The sequence below is a fragment of the Sarcophilus harrisii genome, chromosome 2 (assembly GCF_902635505.1).
Source record: "Sarcophilus harrisii chromosome 2, mSarHar1.11, whole genome shotgun sequence".
Lineage (NCBI taxonomy): Eukaryota > Metazoa > Chordata > Mammalia > Dasyuromorphia > Dasyuridae > Sarcophilus > Sarcophilus harrisii.
The window spans coordinates 385,029,613-385,046,828 of record NC_045427.1 but is presented as its reverse complement, the minus strand read 5'-3'; the positions used below and the strand labels follow the sequence as shown (position 1 = coordinate 385,046,828).

The 17,216-nt window shown below is 36.1% G+C and overlaps 1 protein-coding gene across 1 annotated transcript; it reads left to right on the top strand.

Annotated features, from left to right (window-relative positions):
• The first annotated feature begins 2,116 nt into the window (after positions 1 to 2,116).
• On the top strand, positions 2,117 to 16,113 carry NMUR2 (neuromedin U receptor 2). Its single transcript, XM_031953563.1, has 4 exons — positions 2,117 to 2,894; positions 8,563 to 8,647; positions 10,596 to 10,721; positions 14,231 to 16,113. Exons 1-4 carry the CDS (start codon positions 2,178 to 2,180, stop codon positions 14,482 to 14,484), a joined length of 1,182 nt encoding a protein of 393 aa, XP_031809423.1. The 5' UTR covers positions 2,117 to 2,177; the 3' UTR covers positions 14,485 to 16,113.
• The last annotated feature ends 1,103 nt before the right edge of the window (positions 16,114 to 17,216 follow it).

Sequence of the window (17,216 nt, the reverse complement as noted above, 5' to 3'; positions counted from 1 at the left end):
TGAAAACAGTCTAAAAAATATAACCAGTGATTGTGACAATGTAAACAAAGTCAACATGGAAGGGTAATAAAACTTTGCTCAAATGCAATAGTTAATATTATTACTATAGCAAACTTTAAAATGCCCCATTTCTCTCTGATAAAAAATGATAAACTAAGATTTTTTAGGAAGAATAGCTGATCTGTGGAGGGAGATGCTTTAAAAGCCAGTTGATTTGGCGTTTGTTGGGAAATGTTTGAGATGCCAAAAGAAAAAAAAAAAAGAATGAATTACTCTGTCTTAAAAATGAAATCAAAGGAGATTGAAATTATGTATTTCAGAGGAATAAAGGATATCTATAGGGGAATCAAATAAAAAATGAAAGAAAAATATAAGGTTTTAAAAAAAAGAAATTAAAAAATAAAACAGAGCGCAGAACAAAGCAATATAGAAAAGCTTTTGTCTCATTAAACTACAGCTTTTTCCTCCTTTCTCCCCCAATCTACACAATCCAGTGTAGATGCCCCACACAGCCAGCCCACCTCAAAAAATGTAATTACTGTACATACAACATCTTGTGAGGAAGCTCTGAGAAAGGAAACAATTTATATTTTTCATTTCTTTTTTTAAACTGACATTTTTCCCCTCTCAATCTTAAGGACTAGCAGCACTTGTTTAATCTTGAGAGTGGGGAAGTAACCAAGTTTAAGCATTTCTGAGTATTAGAAGATTCAAATAAAAAAAAATTAAGGGGAAAAAAAAAGTTGTTGGTTGTTTGAGGAAGGGAGCAAGGTAATTAGTAGTAATGCCTTGAGGAAAATATTTTCTTATCCTTAGGAGTTTCTAGAAATTTTTTGATGGGCATATTTTGGGTCAGCTAATCATAGTATACTGGAATGTCAGAGTAAAAGGGACCCAAAGATCAAAGAATACAGCCCACAACTGCTGCAGTTTCCACCTTTAATATTCTGTGATCCTGTAATCTCTAATTCATTTTCTTTAGACATTGTTATTTAAGTGCCAACTCAATAGGGATTCCTGCTATTCTGCTCCTTTTCCTTTGTGTATCTAAGCTCTTTCTGACTTCTTTGCAACTTTCCCACATTAATTTCTCAGAACTCACTTAAGTTCTAGAAGCTTTGCATCCAGTGTCAAGTCCTATGTATCAGACATAGCAATTCTCTATTCTCTCCCTCTGACTCACAGAAACCTTGGCTTTTCTGGGCAGCCAGCGCTGTCAGATACAATAGCACATAGAGCCAAATGATGAGTCCTTTCTTCTCATTCAATTTGACACTCAGTCATTGGGCAGAGGCTGTGAAAGGAGGGGCTTCTGTCTCTGGGACTCCTCAAGTGGGCTCAGCCAGCATAGGCAGCAACCTCTAAGCTGAAACGAACACAATCATTCTCCCTCTCTCTCCTTTCCTCTCTCTCTCTTTCTGTCTCTCTCTCTCTTTTTCTCTCTCTCTGTTTCTCTCTCTGTCTCTCTCTCTCTCTGTGTATGTCTCTCTCTCTCTGTCTCTCTCTCTCTTTCTCTCTTGTTTCTGTCTCTCATTCTCTCTTTTTCTTTCTCTCTCTTTCTCTCTTCCTTTCTCTCCCCCTTTCTTTCTCTCTCCCCCTTTCTCTCTTTCTTTCTTTTTTTCTCTCTCTCTCCCCCTCCTCCCTCCCTCTCCTTTTCCCCTTTCTCTCTGTGTCTATTTGTCTCCCCCTCTCCCCTTTTTCTTCCTCTCTCTGCCTCTCTTCATCTCCCTTTCCTTTTCCCCTCCCCTCTCTTTCTCTCTGTCTCTATCCTCTCTCCCCTTCCTCTCTGTGTCTGTCTGTCTGTCTGTTTCCCTCCTTTCCTCCCCCTCTCTTCCTCGCCCCCTCTTTTCTTTCTCCCTTTGTCTCTGTCTCTGTGTCTCTGAATCTGTCTCTCTCTGTATGTCTTTTTCTGTCTCTGTCTCTATCTCTCTGTCTCTGTCTCTCTTTGTGTGTGTGTCTCTCTGTGTCTCTGTTTCTCTGTCTGTCTCTGTCTCTATATATCTGTCTCTATCTCTATCTCTATTTATCTATCTCTATCTCTATCTCTCTCCTTCCCTCCCTCCCTCCCTCCTCCTCCTCTCCCTCCTTTTTTTCTCTAACTCTACTTGGGAGATAATCAAAAAATCTGTCATCTATCAGGGATCCCTTTTTTTGTCTGTATAACAAGTCAGACATCAATGGATGATATAAATAATTCTTCCTGGTCTTACCAGCTTATTCCAGAAGATCCCTACAGAAAATATTGGAATAGCACTGAGGACTACTTGACTTTCTTCTGTGGCCCCCGGAGAAGTCATTTGTTCCTGCCCATGACGGTGGTGTATGCATTGATCTTTGTGGTTGGGGTCACTGGCAATCTCTTAGTATGCCTAGTGATTCTGAAACACCAGACTATGAAGACACCTACCAACTATTACCTTTTCAGCCTGGCCATCTCAGACCTGTTGGTTCTGCTCTTCGGTATGCCGTTAGAAATCTATGAAATGTGGTATAATTACCCATTTCTGTTTGGGCCTGTGGGTTGCTACTTCAAGACTGCTCTCTTCGAAACAGTGTGTTTTGCATCCATCCTGAGTGTGACCACAGTCAGCGTGGAACGGTATGTGGCCATCCTCTATCCCTTTCGAGCCAAGTTGGAGAGTACACGACGGCGGGCCCTGAGGATCCTTGTCATCCTCTGGGTCTTCTCCATCCTTTTTTCCCTACCTAACACAGGCATACATGGCATCAAGGTCTATCACTTCCCCAATGGAACTTTGATCCCAGAATCAGCCATCTGCACTGTGATCAGACCCATGTGGATCTACAACTTTATCATCCAGGTGACTTCTTTCCTTTTTTATGTCCTGCCCATGGCTGTCATGAGCATTCTCTACTATCTCATGGGACTGAGAGTGAGTATTTGCATTTTTATCTCTCCAGGGGAACTTTTCTTCTCATTTCTTTTATAGCATTCATTCATTCATTTGTTCAACATCCATTCATTGTATTTGTTATAAAGAGTGGGAGGGGGAGTTTTGCTCCCTCTTACCTCTTCCTTACAACTCTTTCTCTCTTGCCCTGACTGCTTCTAACTATTCAGTGTACCAGCAGTTATTATAGTGTCATAGACTAAAATACAGGAGCAGAATTTCAGGTACAAAATCCTTTGACAGAAATTTCATGACATGCAGGTTGATTCTTTGATTTAAATGTCAGGTGAAAATGAAGGATAAGCATTATGAAACTGTATTTAATATCTATTCTGTGGTATGTATGTGTATGTATGTGTGCAAAACAGGCAAAAATAGAGAGTAAAGAAAAACATAGATAGACAAATACAGTGACAGAGACTGAGACAATTACCAAAATAAAAAGAGACAGACAAAAAAGAGAAGAGATATGAAGGGGAAGAAATAGAGAATGAAAAGAGATGGATCAAGAAAAGAAACAAGAGAGAATACAAAGATTGATAATAGTAATGAGGGAGAGATAAAGAAATGGAGAAGTAAAGAGAGAGATAGACTGGTAAATTAGATTAGATAGATAGATAGATAGATAGATAGTATAGTAGATAGATGATATTTAGAGAGTTGTATAAACAATAAGAGGAATGTGGAGAAAAATGTAACAATAGGGAAATATTGACAGATGGGGCTAAGAGAGTTTAAGAGAGATAAAAAGGTCCAGAGAAAGACAGAGGGAATAGTTGAAGAAGGAAAGACACACAGAGAGAAATGAAAAATATTAAGTTAATTTATTCTTTCCTTCTTTTTTCATGGTCATAGACTCATTTTCCTTTTCCTAATTTCCTTTTCCCAAACATTGATTTACAATTTTCTTTGTAGCAAAAATTTTGAGGAGGAAAATCCAAGCAAAGATCTATGCTTACAATCACATTTTTCTACTATGAAATATAGAATTAAAAAACATATTACTGTAAAAAAAAATTCAACCCTCTGTAACCGCTTTTCTTTTTGATGAGCTGAGGAGAAATATTAAATTAAATGAGAAAAGGATGGGTTTATCATATTTATGTTATGTGTTTTATTAAGATATCACAGATTCTATTATCTGACTTAATATGCTTCTTTCTCTATTTGTCTTTAAGTGACATGAATAACAAGTCCAACAACCAGGCCTGGGGATTGTGAGATTGGTCTCAGTAGAATAATTCTCCTGGAGGTGAATGTCTAGGTGTTGTCTAGACAGCAGGAAAGGGACTGAGCAGACAGACTTCTGTTCTTTTAGCTTTTTCTTAGAATACACATTGAGTCACTGAAAAATTGCCCTGAAGAAGTAAATCACTGAGACTGTTCCATTTCTCCTCCTTCAAAAGCAAAGTTAGGAAAGGCTAAATTTTGAATAACTATATTGTGACTATAAAAAATTGTGGCATCTTGGACAAAAGGCTCCCCTAGGACACAATTTTCTGCTTTGTAAAATGTGAACTATGTATTATATGGTTTCAAAGATCTGTCCTTTAATGTACTCTGTTCTGAGGTCCCTTCTGTCTTTAAAATTCTATTCTCCTTCATATTCTAAGATCTGACACATAGTGTACATAGTAGGCATTTAATTCATATGTGTTGAATTTTCATTTTTAGTTAAATACTTTTAACAAATTTAACAGTTATGGAGCACATGTTGTTTATATGCAAGACAATTTGCTAAGGCCTGGGTACCAAACAATCAACAATCATGGGGATTGGGTGCCTGCTATGTATCAAATATATAAACAAATAAACAAACAAAAAAGTTCTTCTTCACTATTAGTGAACATTACACTGCCTCCTTTGTTCTAATTATCTATAAGCCAAAAATGTTTTGTTGATGTTCAGTCATGTCCAAATCTTTGTAACCCCATGGACCCTAGTTCTTGGAGTTTTCTTGGCAAAATTATTGGAGTAGTTTACTATTTCTTTCTCCATTGAATTAAGACAAATGGGGATTAACTGACTTGCCCAGAGGTACACGGCTAGTAGGTGTCTGAGATAAGATTTGAACTCAAGTCTTCTTGACTCCTTTGAGACATCTGGCTGTCTCCTTTGCTGAAAATATGGAACTGACCAAAAGTTTAATGGGAAATTCTCAGGTTGGAGACTAGTTAACCACTTCTGAGAGATATTATATAGTGAACTCTTGCTTAGAGATATATATATATATATATATATATATATATATATATACACACACACACACACACACACACACACATATATATATATATATATATATATATATATATATATATATATAATCAGCAGACCTAGCCCCTGATCCCTAGAGACACAAGTTAAGATTCACCTTTCCACTCTCTACCCATCCAAAGTACCAGATACTGGAAGGAAACATGCTCAGAAAAGGGCCACTTCCTAACAATAGTGGGGAAAAGTTTCTTAGAAGGGAAAATTTGACATGAGCTCTCTTAGCTCTTTCTCAGAGGAATCTCTCTACAAATAATTCATATATATATATATACACATATATATACATATACACACAGAGAGAGACACCTTCACACACATACATTCACACATATATTCACATACATATACACAAATCATCAATTTTGTATGGCTAACATATAATGAAAATTTCTCTCTTGATTGAATCTTTTTTTAAGTTTGATATCGTATGAGTCAATGATTACTACCTCTTCTTTTTCCTAATAAAATTCAACTCCTGATCTGTAATGGGCTGAGGTTTGAGCTGATGCACTGAGGTCCCAAGTACATGAGGCTAGATAGTAATTGGGCTATACTCTATTAATATACATGATTGGATTAAGAATGGTCCCTGCCCACTCTCCTTGCAAGTCCTGATGTGTTGTATAGGAAATGACGATTTTGGTGGGTGGAGGCAGAGAGGGAAGAAGACAAGCTGGGAGAGATTGGGCTGAGTTCGAGACTCCGAGCTGCTGGTTGTGTGGCTGCTGGTCGAGCTAGCTTCTTGACTCAGCTGCACACATTGCTATCGCTGATTCTCTTCCACCTCCGATCCTTCTTCACTGAGAATAAAGACTGACGATTTTCCCCTAACCTGAATTCCTGTCTCGTGCTGATCTTAAAATATACGATCTTAACACTGATCATTGTTATTGTTTGTGTATATCTCTTTTTTCCTATCCTTGATAACTCTTTTACTTTACTTCTACCTGTCAACTTGCCTTGATATTACTTAACCTTCCAGCCACCCCCATCTTCATATATCCCTCTGCTTTCTTCTCCCCCACTGTTTCCCTCTCTTTTTATCAAAGAGTTTCTACTATGAGTGAATTTTGAAGGTCATTTTCTTGCCATTTGATCAGCTAGGTGACAAGGAGGAAAAGGCTGGACCTAGAGTCAAGTTCAGGCTTGATTGCAAATTGAATGCAAATCTAGGCTGAGATACTTATTTGTGTGAGACTCTGGGCAAGTAAATCAATCTTTTTTTTTTTTTTTTTTTTTTGCTTCATTTTCCTCAACTATAAAATTAGTAGTTATAAGGACAAAATGAGATAAATTTTAAAGATATATGCCTTGAATATAGTAGGTGCTTTATAAATACTGGTTATTACTGTCATTATTACTTGTCCTGGGCTAACAGGGTTAGAGAATCAGACAATCACAAAATGGGAAAGCTGAATGTTCTTTCAATAGAGAACACAAAATGCCAGGAATAGAAAAGATATAATCTTTTTTTTTTTCTTTTTGTATCCCCCAGTACTTAGCATAGTACCTGGCACATAGTAGATGTATAATAAACGTTATTAGATTGATTGATTTTAGAAAACGAGAACAAAAGATGTAGAAGAAAACAAAATCTTAGAGATCATCCAGTGCTTAGAACAGTACCTGGTCCATATAAGCACTTAACACATGTTTGATGACTACTGATCTAGTTCAACACATTCATTTTACAGACAAAAAACAGACTAAGAATGGTAAGGTAGGACATCTGAGGGAGGAGATAGATAATTGCTTATGAGCAATACAGTCTGTAAGCATTTGTTTGCTGCCCTTACAAATATATGTAATTCTTCCTCCGAGGATGTCAAAAAATTAGGAATGTGTCTTCTCTGAAATATATTAAAAATGGTTTTCATGTGGAATGTTTCTTGGCTGAATGCTAGAAACATTGCCCAGTGTCTGGCCTTTCAAAGAAAGCCAATTATCTCAATTGTATAAAACTTTGTCTATGTCTCATTTTCCTTTATTATATAAAATAATTTCACAGAGTGTTTTCCCTTACTAGGCTGATACCTAATAATAGGTATTATGTTCTCTCTGGGCCTCAGTTTTGCCATTTATAAAGTGAGGATTTAGAGTATGTAAATGCCAAGATCTTTAAACATTCTATGCTCCATATTCAAAGGTCCCTTCCAGATGTGATATTCCATCTTCAAATAATCACATGGAATGTCAGAGCTGAAAAGCACTTTAGAACTAAAGATTAGAATTTCAGGTGGAAATCAAAAACAATATAAAGTATTTGAACTGGATAAAACAAAGGAAATCATAGATCTGAAGGTTGGAGCTGAAAAGGGCTCATGATAATAAGAGATTAAATTAATATAATGCTTGCTATGTACCCAAATATCCTGACAAGTGTTTTTATGATTATTATCTTGTCTGATCCTCAAGTTCCAAAATTAAAGACATATAAAATAGAATGGAGGAAAAAACTACTAGATATAAAATCAGGAGAGACACAGATTCAAATCCTGCCCTTCACCTTTACTTCATATGACTATGTAGAGATAATGCAATTAGTCTTCTTAAGTCTTAATTTTTCAGTCATGTCTGACTCTCTTTAACTTCATTTGAGGTTTTTTTTGACAAAGCTGTCAAAGTGTTTTGCCATTTCCTTCTAATGCTCATTTAACAGAACCAAACAGGGGTAAGTGATCTGCCCAGGGTCACACTGTTCATAAATGTCTCAGACTAGATTTGAACTCCAGTAAGTCTTCCTAACTCCAGGCCTGACATTTCTATTTATTTGCTTGTACCATCTAGGCTCCCTTAGAGCCTCAATTTGCTCATCTGTAAAATGGGGATAATAACACCAACTAGAATCAATTTCAGAGGATCATTGTGGGGATCAATGAAAATAACAAATGTAAGACACTTTAAAAACTCTCAAGAACCACATAAAAGTTCATTATCAAATCTAAGTAATAAATTCTGAGATCCTTTCCAGGTTTAAATATTGTGATATATGACTCCTATCTCTAATATTCTATGGTCTATGTTCTAAGATCCTTTCTGGGACTATTGTTCTATAATTCTGGTCATGACTGACATAGCCTTTAGCCTGGCAGTAAGATGCCCAGATAGCACATATAAATGACAGAGATAATAAGAGGGACATTGATTTAGAGTTGAAATGAATGAGAATTCACTGAATACAGTAGTCTCATTTTGTAAGTTTTATACATGAGAAATTCACCTAAAATCACATACTTAGTAACAAACATGCAGGATTTGTATCCAGGTCCTCTACCCAGAACAAAGATCTGTGGCTTGACCATCTAGGTCTCACTCTACCCCACTATATAATATTCTCCTTTCTAACTTCTTTCTAATGCTTTTTTTATTTCAGCTTCGAGGAGACCAATCTCTTGAGGCTGAAGAAATGGCTGCAAATGTTCAAAGACCCTCCAGAAAATCAGTAACAAAGATGCTGTGTAAGTTGTCAGGCCTCTGCACCAAGCAAAGGCAAAAGAGAAGAATATGAAATGATGAGGAAGAACTATTTGTCAGTGAGTAGGGAGGGCATCCTTCATTAAGCAGAAGTGCAAAGTCTCATTCCTGGGCTACAAAATTTAACTTCCCAAAGCCAAGATAGAGAGATGTTGTTTAATAGCAGTTCATCTGAAAAATTCTGTGAAAGTTTCAGTGTACTACAACTCAATATGCCATTATATAATAGGTACATCCCCATCAAAAAAAAATGAAAAGAATAATATATTCCTAGGTTACCTTAACAGAAGCATAGTGTCTGGCAGAGAACAGTAATAGGCCTCTTGTACTATTCCTTGGTCAGAACTCATCTCAAGGATTGTGTTCACATTCTTGGGGACCATTCAGTCAACTAGCATTTATTAAGCACAGTATGTTCCAGACACTAAACTAAACAGTACATTATAAGGAATATATTGTTAAGCTGATCATTTTGATAAAAGATGAGGGAATATATAAAAGAGGAAGAATGAAGTCATAATGGATTTCAATATCATGACATCTTGTTAATTAGTCATATCCAACTCACCATGAACCCATTTGGAGTTTTCTTTGCAAAGATGCTGAAGTCTTTTGCCATTTCCTTTTCTACCACACTTTACAGATGAGGAAACTAAAGTAAAGAGGATTAAGTGAGTGTCTAAGGCTAGATTTGAACTCAAGAAAATGAATCTCTTAACTCAGGCCCAGTGCTCTATTCATTATTCTATTCATAACTGCCATATATCATACCACTTAAAAGAACTAAGTATATTTGTATTGTATTGTAAAGGGCTTAGCACAGTGCCTGGCACATAGTAAGTGCTATATAAAGGTTAGTCATCATTATTAAAGTCCCATTCTGTTCTGATATATTAGGTTCTCTGATTATCTTTGACTTGTCCTTTTAACTCTGACATTCCCTATGTTGTGATTCCTTTTCTTTGTTTTATAATTCAATGAACAGAAAGTTTTATTGTCTTTCTAAATCCAAGGACCCAGTTCTAAATGTAGCATAGCAAAATATGAAAGCCACAGTAATAATCATATCTATGATATGCTTATGATCCTGAGAAAATAATATTTTTAAAATTCTTAATACATCAGTTTCCAAATCTGTAAAAAAGAAGAAGAAGAATACATTGTCTCCCAGAACTACTTTATCACCCTTTAATCACAAATACTTGAACATAAATAAATATAGGTCTTTTGAGCTCTTCAAAATATTGTTAGGTATTGATTACAGTGAGACTATACACAAAGTTCTTGTGAGTCATAAATATTGTAAGTCTTTTATCATCAAATAAGAAATAGACATTCATATTTCTATCAGTTTAAAAATAAATGGATGGAGAACTGTGTGTCAAAAATTTTAAAAATGAAATTTCTTTCTATAATCTCTCCACCAGTTTCTGTGTTAAGATTTGGAAATTTTATTAAGCCATAGGGAAAAAAGCAACAAGTAATAAAAAGGATTATAATATGAAATATGTAATATTAATCTAAAATATTAATTAATTAAATATTGTATGGTATATAGATATGTGATATAATATTAATCTAATAAAAATATATGTTCCAACAATAATATCCTGTGAATTATTCAAAAAAGTTGATTTATATTATGTTCAAATGCTAGGCTATTAGAATTAGGAGGGCCTTAGACCATATTGCATAGCATTGCATAGCATTAAAAACTGAGTATCAGTTCTAAAAGGGACATTGGAGAGCATAACATAGAACATCCACTGAACAGAAAGAGCCCTCAAATATAAATCAGTAGGCCAGTTTCTTAGAGTAATCATAGATCTCATATAATGGATTGACTAGAGATATTTGTTCATTTTTTAAATTTTCTTTCCCACTTTATTTCATCTGACCTTTTCCAACCACCTTTTCATCAATCTATTCCAGTCATCTTGGTCTTGGTATTTGCCATCTGCTGGACTCCATTCCACATTGACCGACTCTTCTTTAGCTTTGTGGAAGAATGGACGGAATCTTTGGCTTCGGTGTTCAACCTTATCCATGTGATATCAGGTAAGCTCAATAACATTATTGATGTCATGTGTCCAACTTTTTTTTAACCTTCATCTTACCTCAAATATTAGACTCTGGATATTCTACATTGATTATTAACTATGAATTTGATTTTTAATATATTGATAACCACTTGTCAGTATGACTGATTTCCTTTTTTAATCCTTTCTTTTATTTTATGCATTTGACTGGAATTGAGATAGCCTTTTAAGACTCCCCATATTTCCCTCAAGTTACTTTTGGTTCACTTAAACTTTGATTCACTGAACTTCATTGTGTTATAAATTTATAACAATAAAGAATCAGGATATTTCATTTAACAGATGTTTTTTGTTCTGGGGAGCCACTAGAAATTATTGATAGCAATGCACATTTTCCCAAATGCATTCCATCTCATTTCCCTCTTTTTATTTAATTCTATATGTAACTCACTGTTCAGATTCAATGCCTGTCCCAGATATACAGACCGATGTGCTAACATGATGGATTAGCCATCGAAGTGCATGTCAGAGTCTAAAAAAATAAGTCAGTCTGAATTATAGTTTTTCCTGTGTGTTGTGTATTGCTAGACTTATTTCTTTTGGGTAATCATGGATCTCACTGAAGAAATCCTTTAATATTCTACTTTTGAGAAATTACAATATCTTCTACAAATAGGAACATCTAAAGAATCTCTCTAACTATAGGGAATCCCTCTTGGGAAAGGAGTTTCCAAATTTTATTATCCACTTATAAGGAAAGAGTATGGTAAGGAATGGAATGGAGTCATCTGAAGCAGGGCTGTATTTAGAAAATGAAGCAAGAATTCTTAGTTTTAAATTGTTTTCAGGGTACCTCAGCAGGAGTTTGTGGCCACTTATTCCCTGAAAATGGAAGTTTCCAATGAAGGATTTCAATACATACATAACAAGAAGAACATACATCTCTTTTCCTCTAACACTTAATTTACTATTTCTACCCTGGGAATTTGTACATTAATTAACTAAGTGAAGATCAAAAAGAGCAACTTGACTAGTGAGAGCCAACAAGCTCAAGTCAAGTTCCTGAAGGGACTCCCTTTCATCTCTTTCTCTTTGATGTCTAGTGTGTGGTTGGTAGCTTTGATTGGATCATTTTGTCATCTCAGGTAGAGTCAGGTACAATGAATTATCCCTTTCTCAGTGAGATCACAATAATAAAGCATTAGTGTATTCAATGAAAGGACTAAATTCTCCTTATGACCAGTTCATATCACAGGCATTCAGAATGGCCACACTATTTCAGCAGATGGGATAAACTAAGTTGAGGGTAACCAACAGACCCAAACCTGCTGGTAAGTTAGGGGGACCAAGCATGTGAAGAGCGAATGGGCAAATGAGAACAGCTTTTTCCAAAGACCATGAAATCGGCTTAAGCTCTGTGGAGTGCTTAGAGCTTGGTTAGAGATCAAAGACACCAAAGTTATCCTTTGCATTTTATAACATTGCCAGTTGTCCTGACTTTGGTCTTGCCACTGGATTTGCAATAACTCTGGAAGAGACAGTGAGGCTCATGACTTTGTGCAACTCTGCCTCACTTAAATCCAGTTCACATGCAAGATATTATCCATGATGTCATTGGTTCTCTTCTAAATGAAGGGAAAACAAGCAATAATTACATTATTCTGTGCTTTTAAATTTTTTCATTGGCTTCCTATTGTCAGATGAATAACATATAAATGCCTTTGTCTGATATTCAAAGCTTCCCATAACTTAGGACCATGTCACTTTTCTAGCTTTTTCTCATGGGACTTGATTCCACATACTCCATGTTCCAGGCAAACTAAAAAGCTCTTCCCTTCTTCCCATCATCACCTGACTTCCTGTCTCTGCTCAAACTACTCCCTTGCTCCTGGAATGTCTTTCCATTCCTCTTCTACTTGAAATCCTCCCCATCCTTCTAGATATAATTGAAGTATTTATTCCATAAAACATTTAGCAAAATCCTCTCCAACCTTTGTTTGGAATTATCTTGACTTGCTTGATCCTCATATAACCCATTGTGTCTCTGACACATTTATCCAGATTCCACACCATATTATATTTTTGTTACTATCAAGTGATTATTATATGGCCAGCGAAATATGTAACTGCTCAGAAGAATTAAAAAACTGAGTATCACAGAGGAGAAGTGCATGGTGGGTTTGACTAGGATATAGTGGATAGCCAATGAGAAAGGCCAAAGAAGAGCAAGAAAAATCAAAGAATTATACAATAGGAAGAAAAGATGGGTTAATCAGATGGCAAAAATGGGGGATTGCAGAGGGACAACCATAATGCTCCATTAGTGTTACTATCATGCCTGGAGAAAGAGAGTCAGGCTTCCAGCATGTGAGGTGGATCCCTAAAGTTGAACATATGGCTGGATACTTATTAGTTGTATAATCTTGGGCAAGTCACCTAATCTCGTTAAGCCTCAGTTTTCTCACCTGTACAATTCAAAGGTCTAACTAGATGCTTTATAAGAAACTCTAATCTACAATCTTGAAACATAAGTAAGAGTAGCTAAGTAGTACAGTGGAGTCAGTAGGACCTGAGTTCAAATCTAATCTCAGAACCTTACTAGTTGTATGATCCTAGGTAAGTCACTTAACCCATTGCCTCAGTTTTCTCACTTGTAATAGAGAAGGAAATGACAAACCATTGGTCATACGTTACTAAAACACCTGAGCAACAACAATTTTTAAAAATGGATGAGTGTTTCAGGATTGGCAGATATGAAAAAGGTACAATCTGTACCACTGGAGGTAACTCATGAATAGATGACATCAGAGATTCAAATATATCCATTATGTTCCACGTTCCATAATAATAACTGCCCCTCTTTCATCTTCCTCTGATGTGTCATCATGGCCTAAAGGTGAACTCGAGTTCTCCAGTTATGATAATGGAGCAAAAGCCCTGGTAGCTACTTCTAAGCATGAAACACTTTGAGTCCAAGCTCAGTGATAAGCCAGGTGTTTGTTATCTAAGGAATAACCTGGTGCTTAGGAGACATTCATATTCAGAAAACTCATTCACAAAGTGAGAAATTCTTTTAGGCTGTTATTACTTTATTAGGGCAAATGAGCCTTGTTAAGTTGCTTCAATGAAGAGAGGGCTTGCACAGATGAAATCGTTGGTCCTGGAAGTATTGTGGTAATAATAGTTCACCTTTATCAGGGCTTTATGCATCCTTCTGAGATATGTCATGCAGGGATTATTATCCCCATTTTATAGATGAGGAAACTGTAGCTTAGACAGGTAAAATGACAAGGTCACACAACTGGTAATTATTGGAATAAAAGAAGTGTGAAAATTAACCTTTGATTTTCTGATTACTGTAATTTCAGGGTAGAGTCTTTATCTTTTCATCTTTGTGTCTTCCAGAATCACTTATACAATGTATATCTTTATAAATAGTTGTTGAATAAAAATACTTTTCTGAGATAATCACATGACAGTTACCCTCCTTTCTTTCCCATTCCATCTTCTTTCTGCCTATGTCTCTAGGTGTTTTCTTCTACCTGAGTTCTGCTGTGAACCCCATCATCTACAACCTGTTCTCTCACCGATTCCGTGCAGCCTTTGTAAATGTGATCTCTCCCTTGTGTAAGCACTGGCACTCAAAGCATTCTCTCAGTGACCACTCTGCTCATCAGGACACCTTCCTACATCAGAAGTGCCATCTGGTGAATGAAAATGCTGATTCCACATTTTCTCACAGAACATCAATCCACAGCTCTCATTTGTCCACTATGCTATGAACTCCACAGCCAAAGGTGACACATGGTGAAATCTATGACTTTTGAGTGGCTGCATACCCAGGTGCCATGATCTTTATAACATTTAGAACTCAGTATTAAGGAGTTCAATACTTACCATAAAGTTATATTTGATTTCCTGTTGCCTTCTCCTTTGAAAATGCTATTTTTTTCTAGGAGAAGATGGTTATTCTTTAATAAGGTAATGTGTTAAATCCATTAGTGGGGGTGGGCAGCAGAGAACCACCAACGCTCCTTAATTAGTCACTGTTGTAAACAATAGCCAGGGCTGGTCCTGCAAATAATTTGTATGATTCAAACAGGCAAAGGTATGAGTTCACTGATCAAAAAATCCCAGTTCCAGGTATCCTAGCTTCATCCCTCAGATTTCATTTTTCATGAAGTTCATATTCAGATGGAAATATCTCTGAAGAGGATTGTAATTTAAAGTTACAGATAAAATTTTGAGTTTTAGCCAAAATTGGACCCACAAAGACAAAAGATAAGGGAGGCAGGATACCAGACAGATGAAATAATGGGAGAGAACATAGTGACACTGAGAGAGCTAAAGGGTGCAAAAGATAAATTAGTGTGTGGGGATAATGAAATAATGGAAAGAGCCTTAGGCTAAGTAACCAGAGAACTATGTTAAAATCCCAGCTCTGATGTTTACCTGACCTTAGATAACTCTTTTCATCTCTGCAAGTCTCAGTTTATTCTTCTGAAAAATGGGAGGAAATAAATAATCTACTATCTATATCATGGGGATTTCAGAATCAAATGAGATAATATATGCATTTTTTAAAAAAGCTTTGTAATCCTTAAAGTGCTAGAAAATTGAGCATTACTCTACTACTTCTTTTTTTTTTTTTTTTTGCAAGTTTTAGTGTCTCCCTGGGTTTCCCGGCAACCAGCCTAAGACCCAAAGCAGACAGTTTTGTCTGAATTTGTGCCCAAGGAATCTGGTTTCACCTAATTAATTCCCTATCAATCTGTGTCATCTGTGGACAGAGGACAATACTAATTGACATAAGTAGTTCTCAGACTTAAAAGACCTGAGTTCTAGTCTCATCTCTTCACTTATTATTTGATCCTGAAAAATTCACTCAGTTCTCTACATGTAAAATGGGGTGTGTGGAAAGAAAACAAAGTAATAATCTTTCAGAACTCTTCTGTCTTCAAATCCTAAGCACATGAGAAGAATTCAGGGATCTACTGTGCCTGCTTACATCCCAAAAGACACAAGGCATTATTGAACCTGGCCATAGACTGCAAATTGAACTCATCTAATGATGTTTCTGCAACCCATTTAGGGTCTTGAGCTCCATTCAGGAGAGTAGAATATCCTCACCATAGTAAGTTATCAATATCTATGGACATCTATTAGATACCTGCTGGAAACAAGTCATTCTCAAAGTTCAGTTCCTATCTCTCCACTGAGGATTTTTCATGAATAGAGTAAGACCCCTTGAAGAAATGGGAGATTTGATAATCATCTTCATCACTCCCTGATTCCCTTATCCCATATCACTCATTTCACTAAATTACAATCAAATCTCCATGCCCCATAATTTTTTGAAAACAGATTATGAAGATAGTCTGCTGTCTTCATTTTGTTTTTGTTGTTGTTGTTGTTAACAATTGAGTCTAAAGTTTCCTTGTTTTCAATTCTTTTTATTGAAAATCTTTCTGAAAGTTTTAAGTCACTTCCTATATTAACTAAGGCTGCTTGGATATTTTCCTTTGGCCATGAGATCATACAAGGCCCCATTCTGACCATTCTGAGGTCCTTATGTACAGCTAAAGATAAATATAGAGAAGTTACAAGATACTGAGATGAATATGGATTAAATCCATGATGCTCGGCGAAATTGTCTTCTTCTTTCCCATAAAGTCTATGGTCTTGACTGGCATTCCAAATATCATTGACATCCTTCTCCTAAAAACAGAATTCAAAGAATGGGAAAGTTAGAAAGACAAGTTGAATAAAATTAGAGTAAACCAATATATGAATTCACATTCATGTAAAGCTTTATTCTTTTATTCAAAAACCAATGGTACAATACATGTAATTTGTAGGGACATGTAATTGCACAACAGTAGGTATACAAAAACTCTAGACTTTTGCTTAGTTCAGGCACAGAGAAGTTAGCAAAAAGTTCTTGTAGTCCCCCCCCCCGCACTACTAATATCCCCCGCCCCCCCCCCCAAAAAAAAAAACTAATTCAAGCTCAGTCTGACTTAAAAGCATGATAGAGGTGATAACTATTTTTCTCTGCTTTTGTTGGATCCGATCGAACATATCATATTCGGTTCTGGACACCACATTTTAGGAAGTATGTTGGAGGATCTTGAGAAGAGTATCCATCAGTAAACTGAAAATCAGAGCAAAAGAGAATTGACAGAAGGGATTAGCAGAGCATTTGCAGGGTGGAGAGAGATAATGTTAGCTGTCTTTACATATTTGAAGGGCTATTATATAAAAAGGGATATGAGACTTTTTCTGGTTATTCCTCACCAGCAAGCCTATGACCAATAGAGGTCCTGGGGAAATGGCATATAGAGGCAGATTTTGGGTCCATATAAACAAAAAGTTCTGAAAAGTTATAACTCTTTCAAAGAATAATAGGCTGCCTTTAGAGGAAGTGAGTTCACTACCATTAGAATTCTTTAAGTGGAAACTGAATGACCACTTGATGAAGCTGTTATAGATGAATTTACTGTTCAGCTAAGCA

Bases quoted from the DNA above. Each gene is read 5' to 3' on its own strand.
- NMUR2 (XM_031953563.1), top strand. From the start codon at position 2,178: ATGGATGATATAAATAATTCTTCCTGGTCTTACCAGCTTATTCCAGAA. The intron at 2,895-8,562 runs GTGAGTATTTGC...TTTTTATTTCAG, and splicing joins ACTATCTCATGGGACTGAGA to CTTCGAGGAGACCAATCTCT. The intron at 10,722-14,230 runs GTAAGCTCAATA...CTATGTCTCTAG, and splicing joins CCTTATCCATGTGATATCAG to GTGTTTTCTTCTACCTGAGT.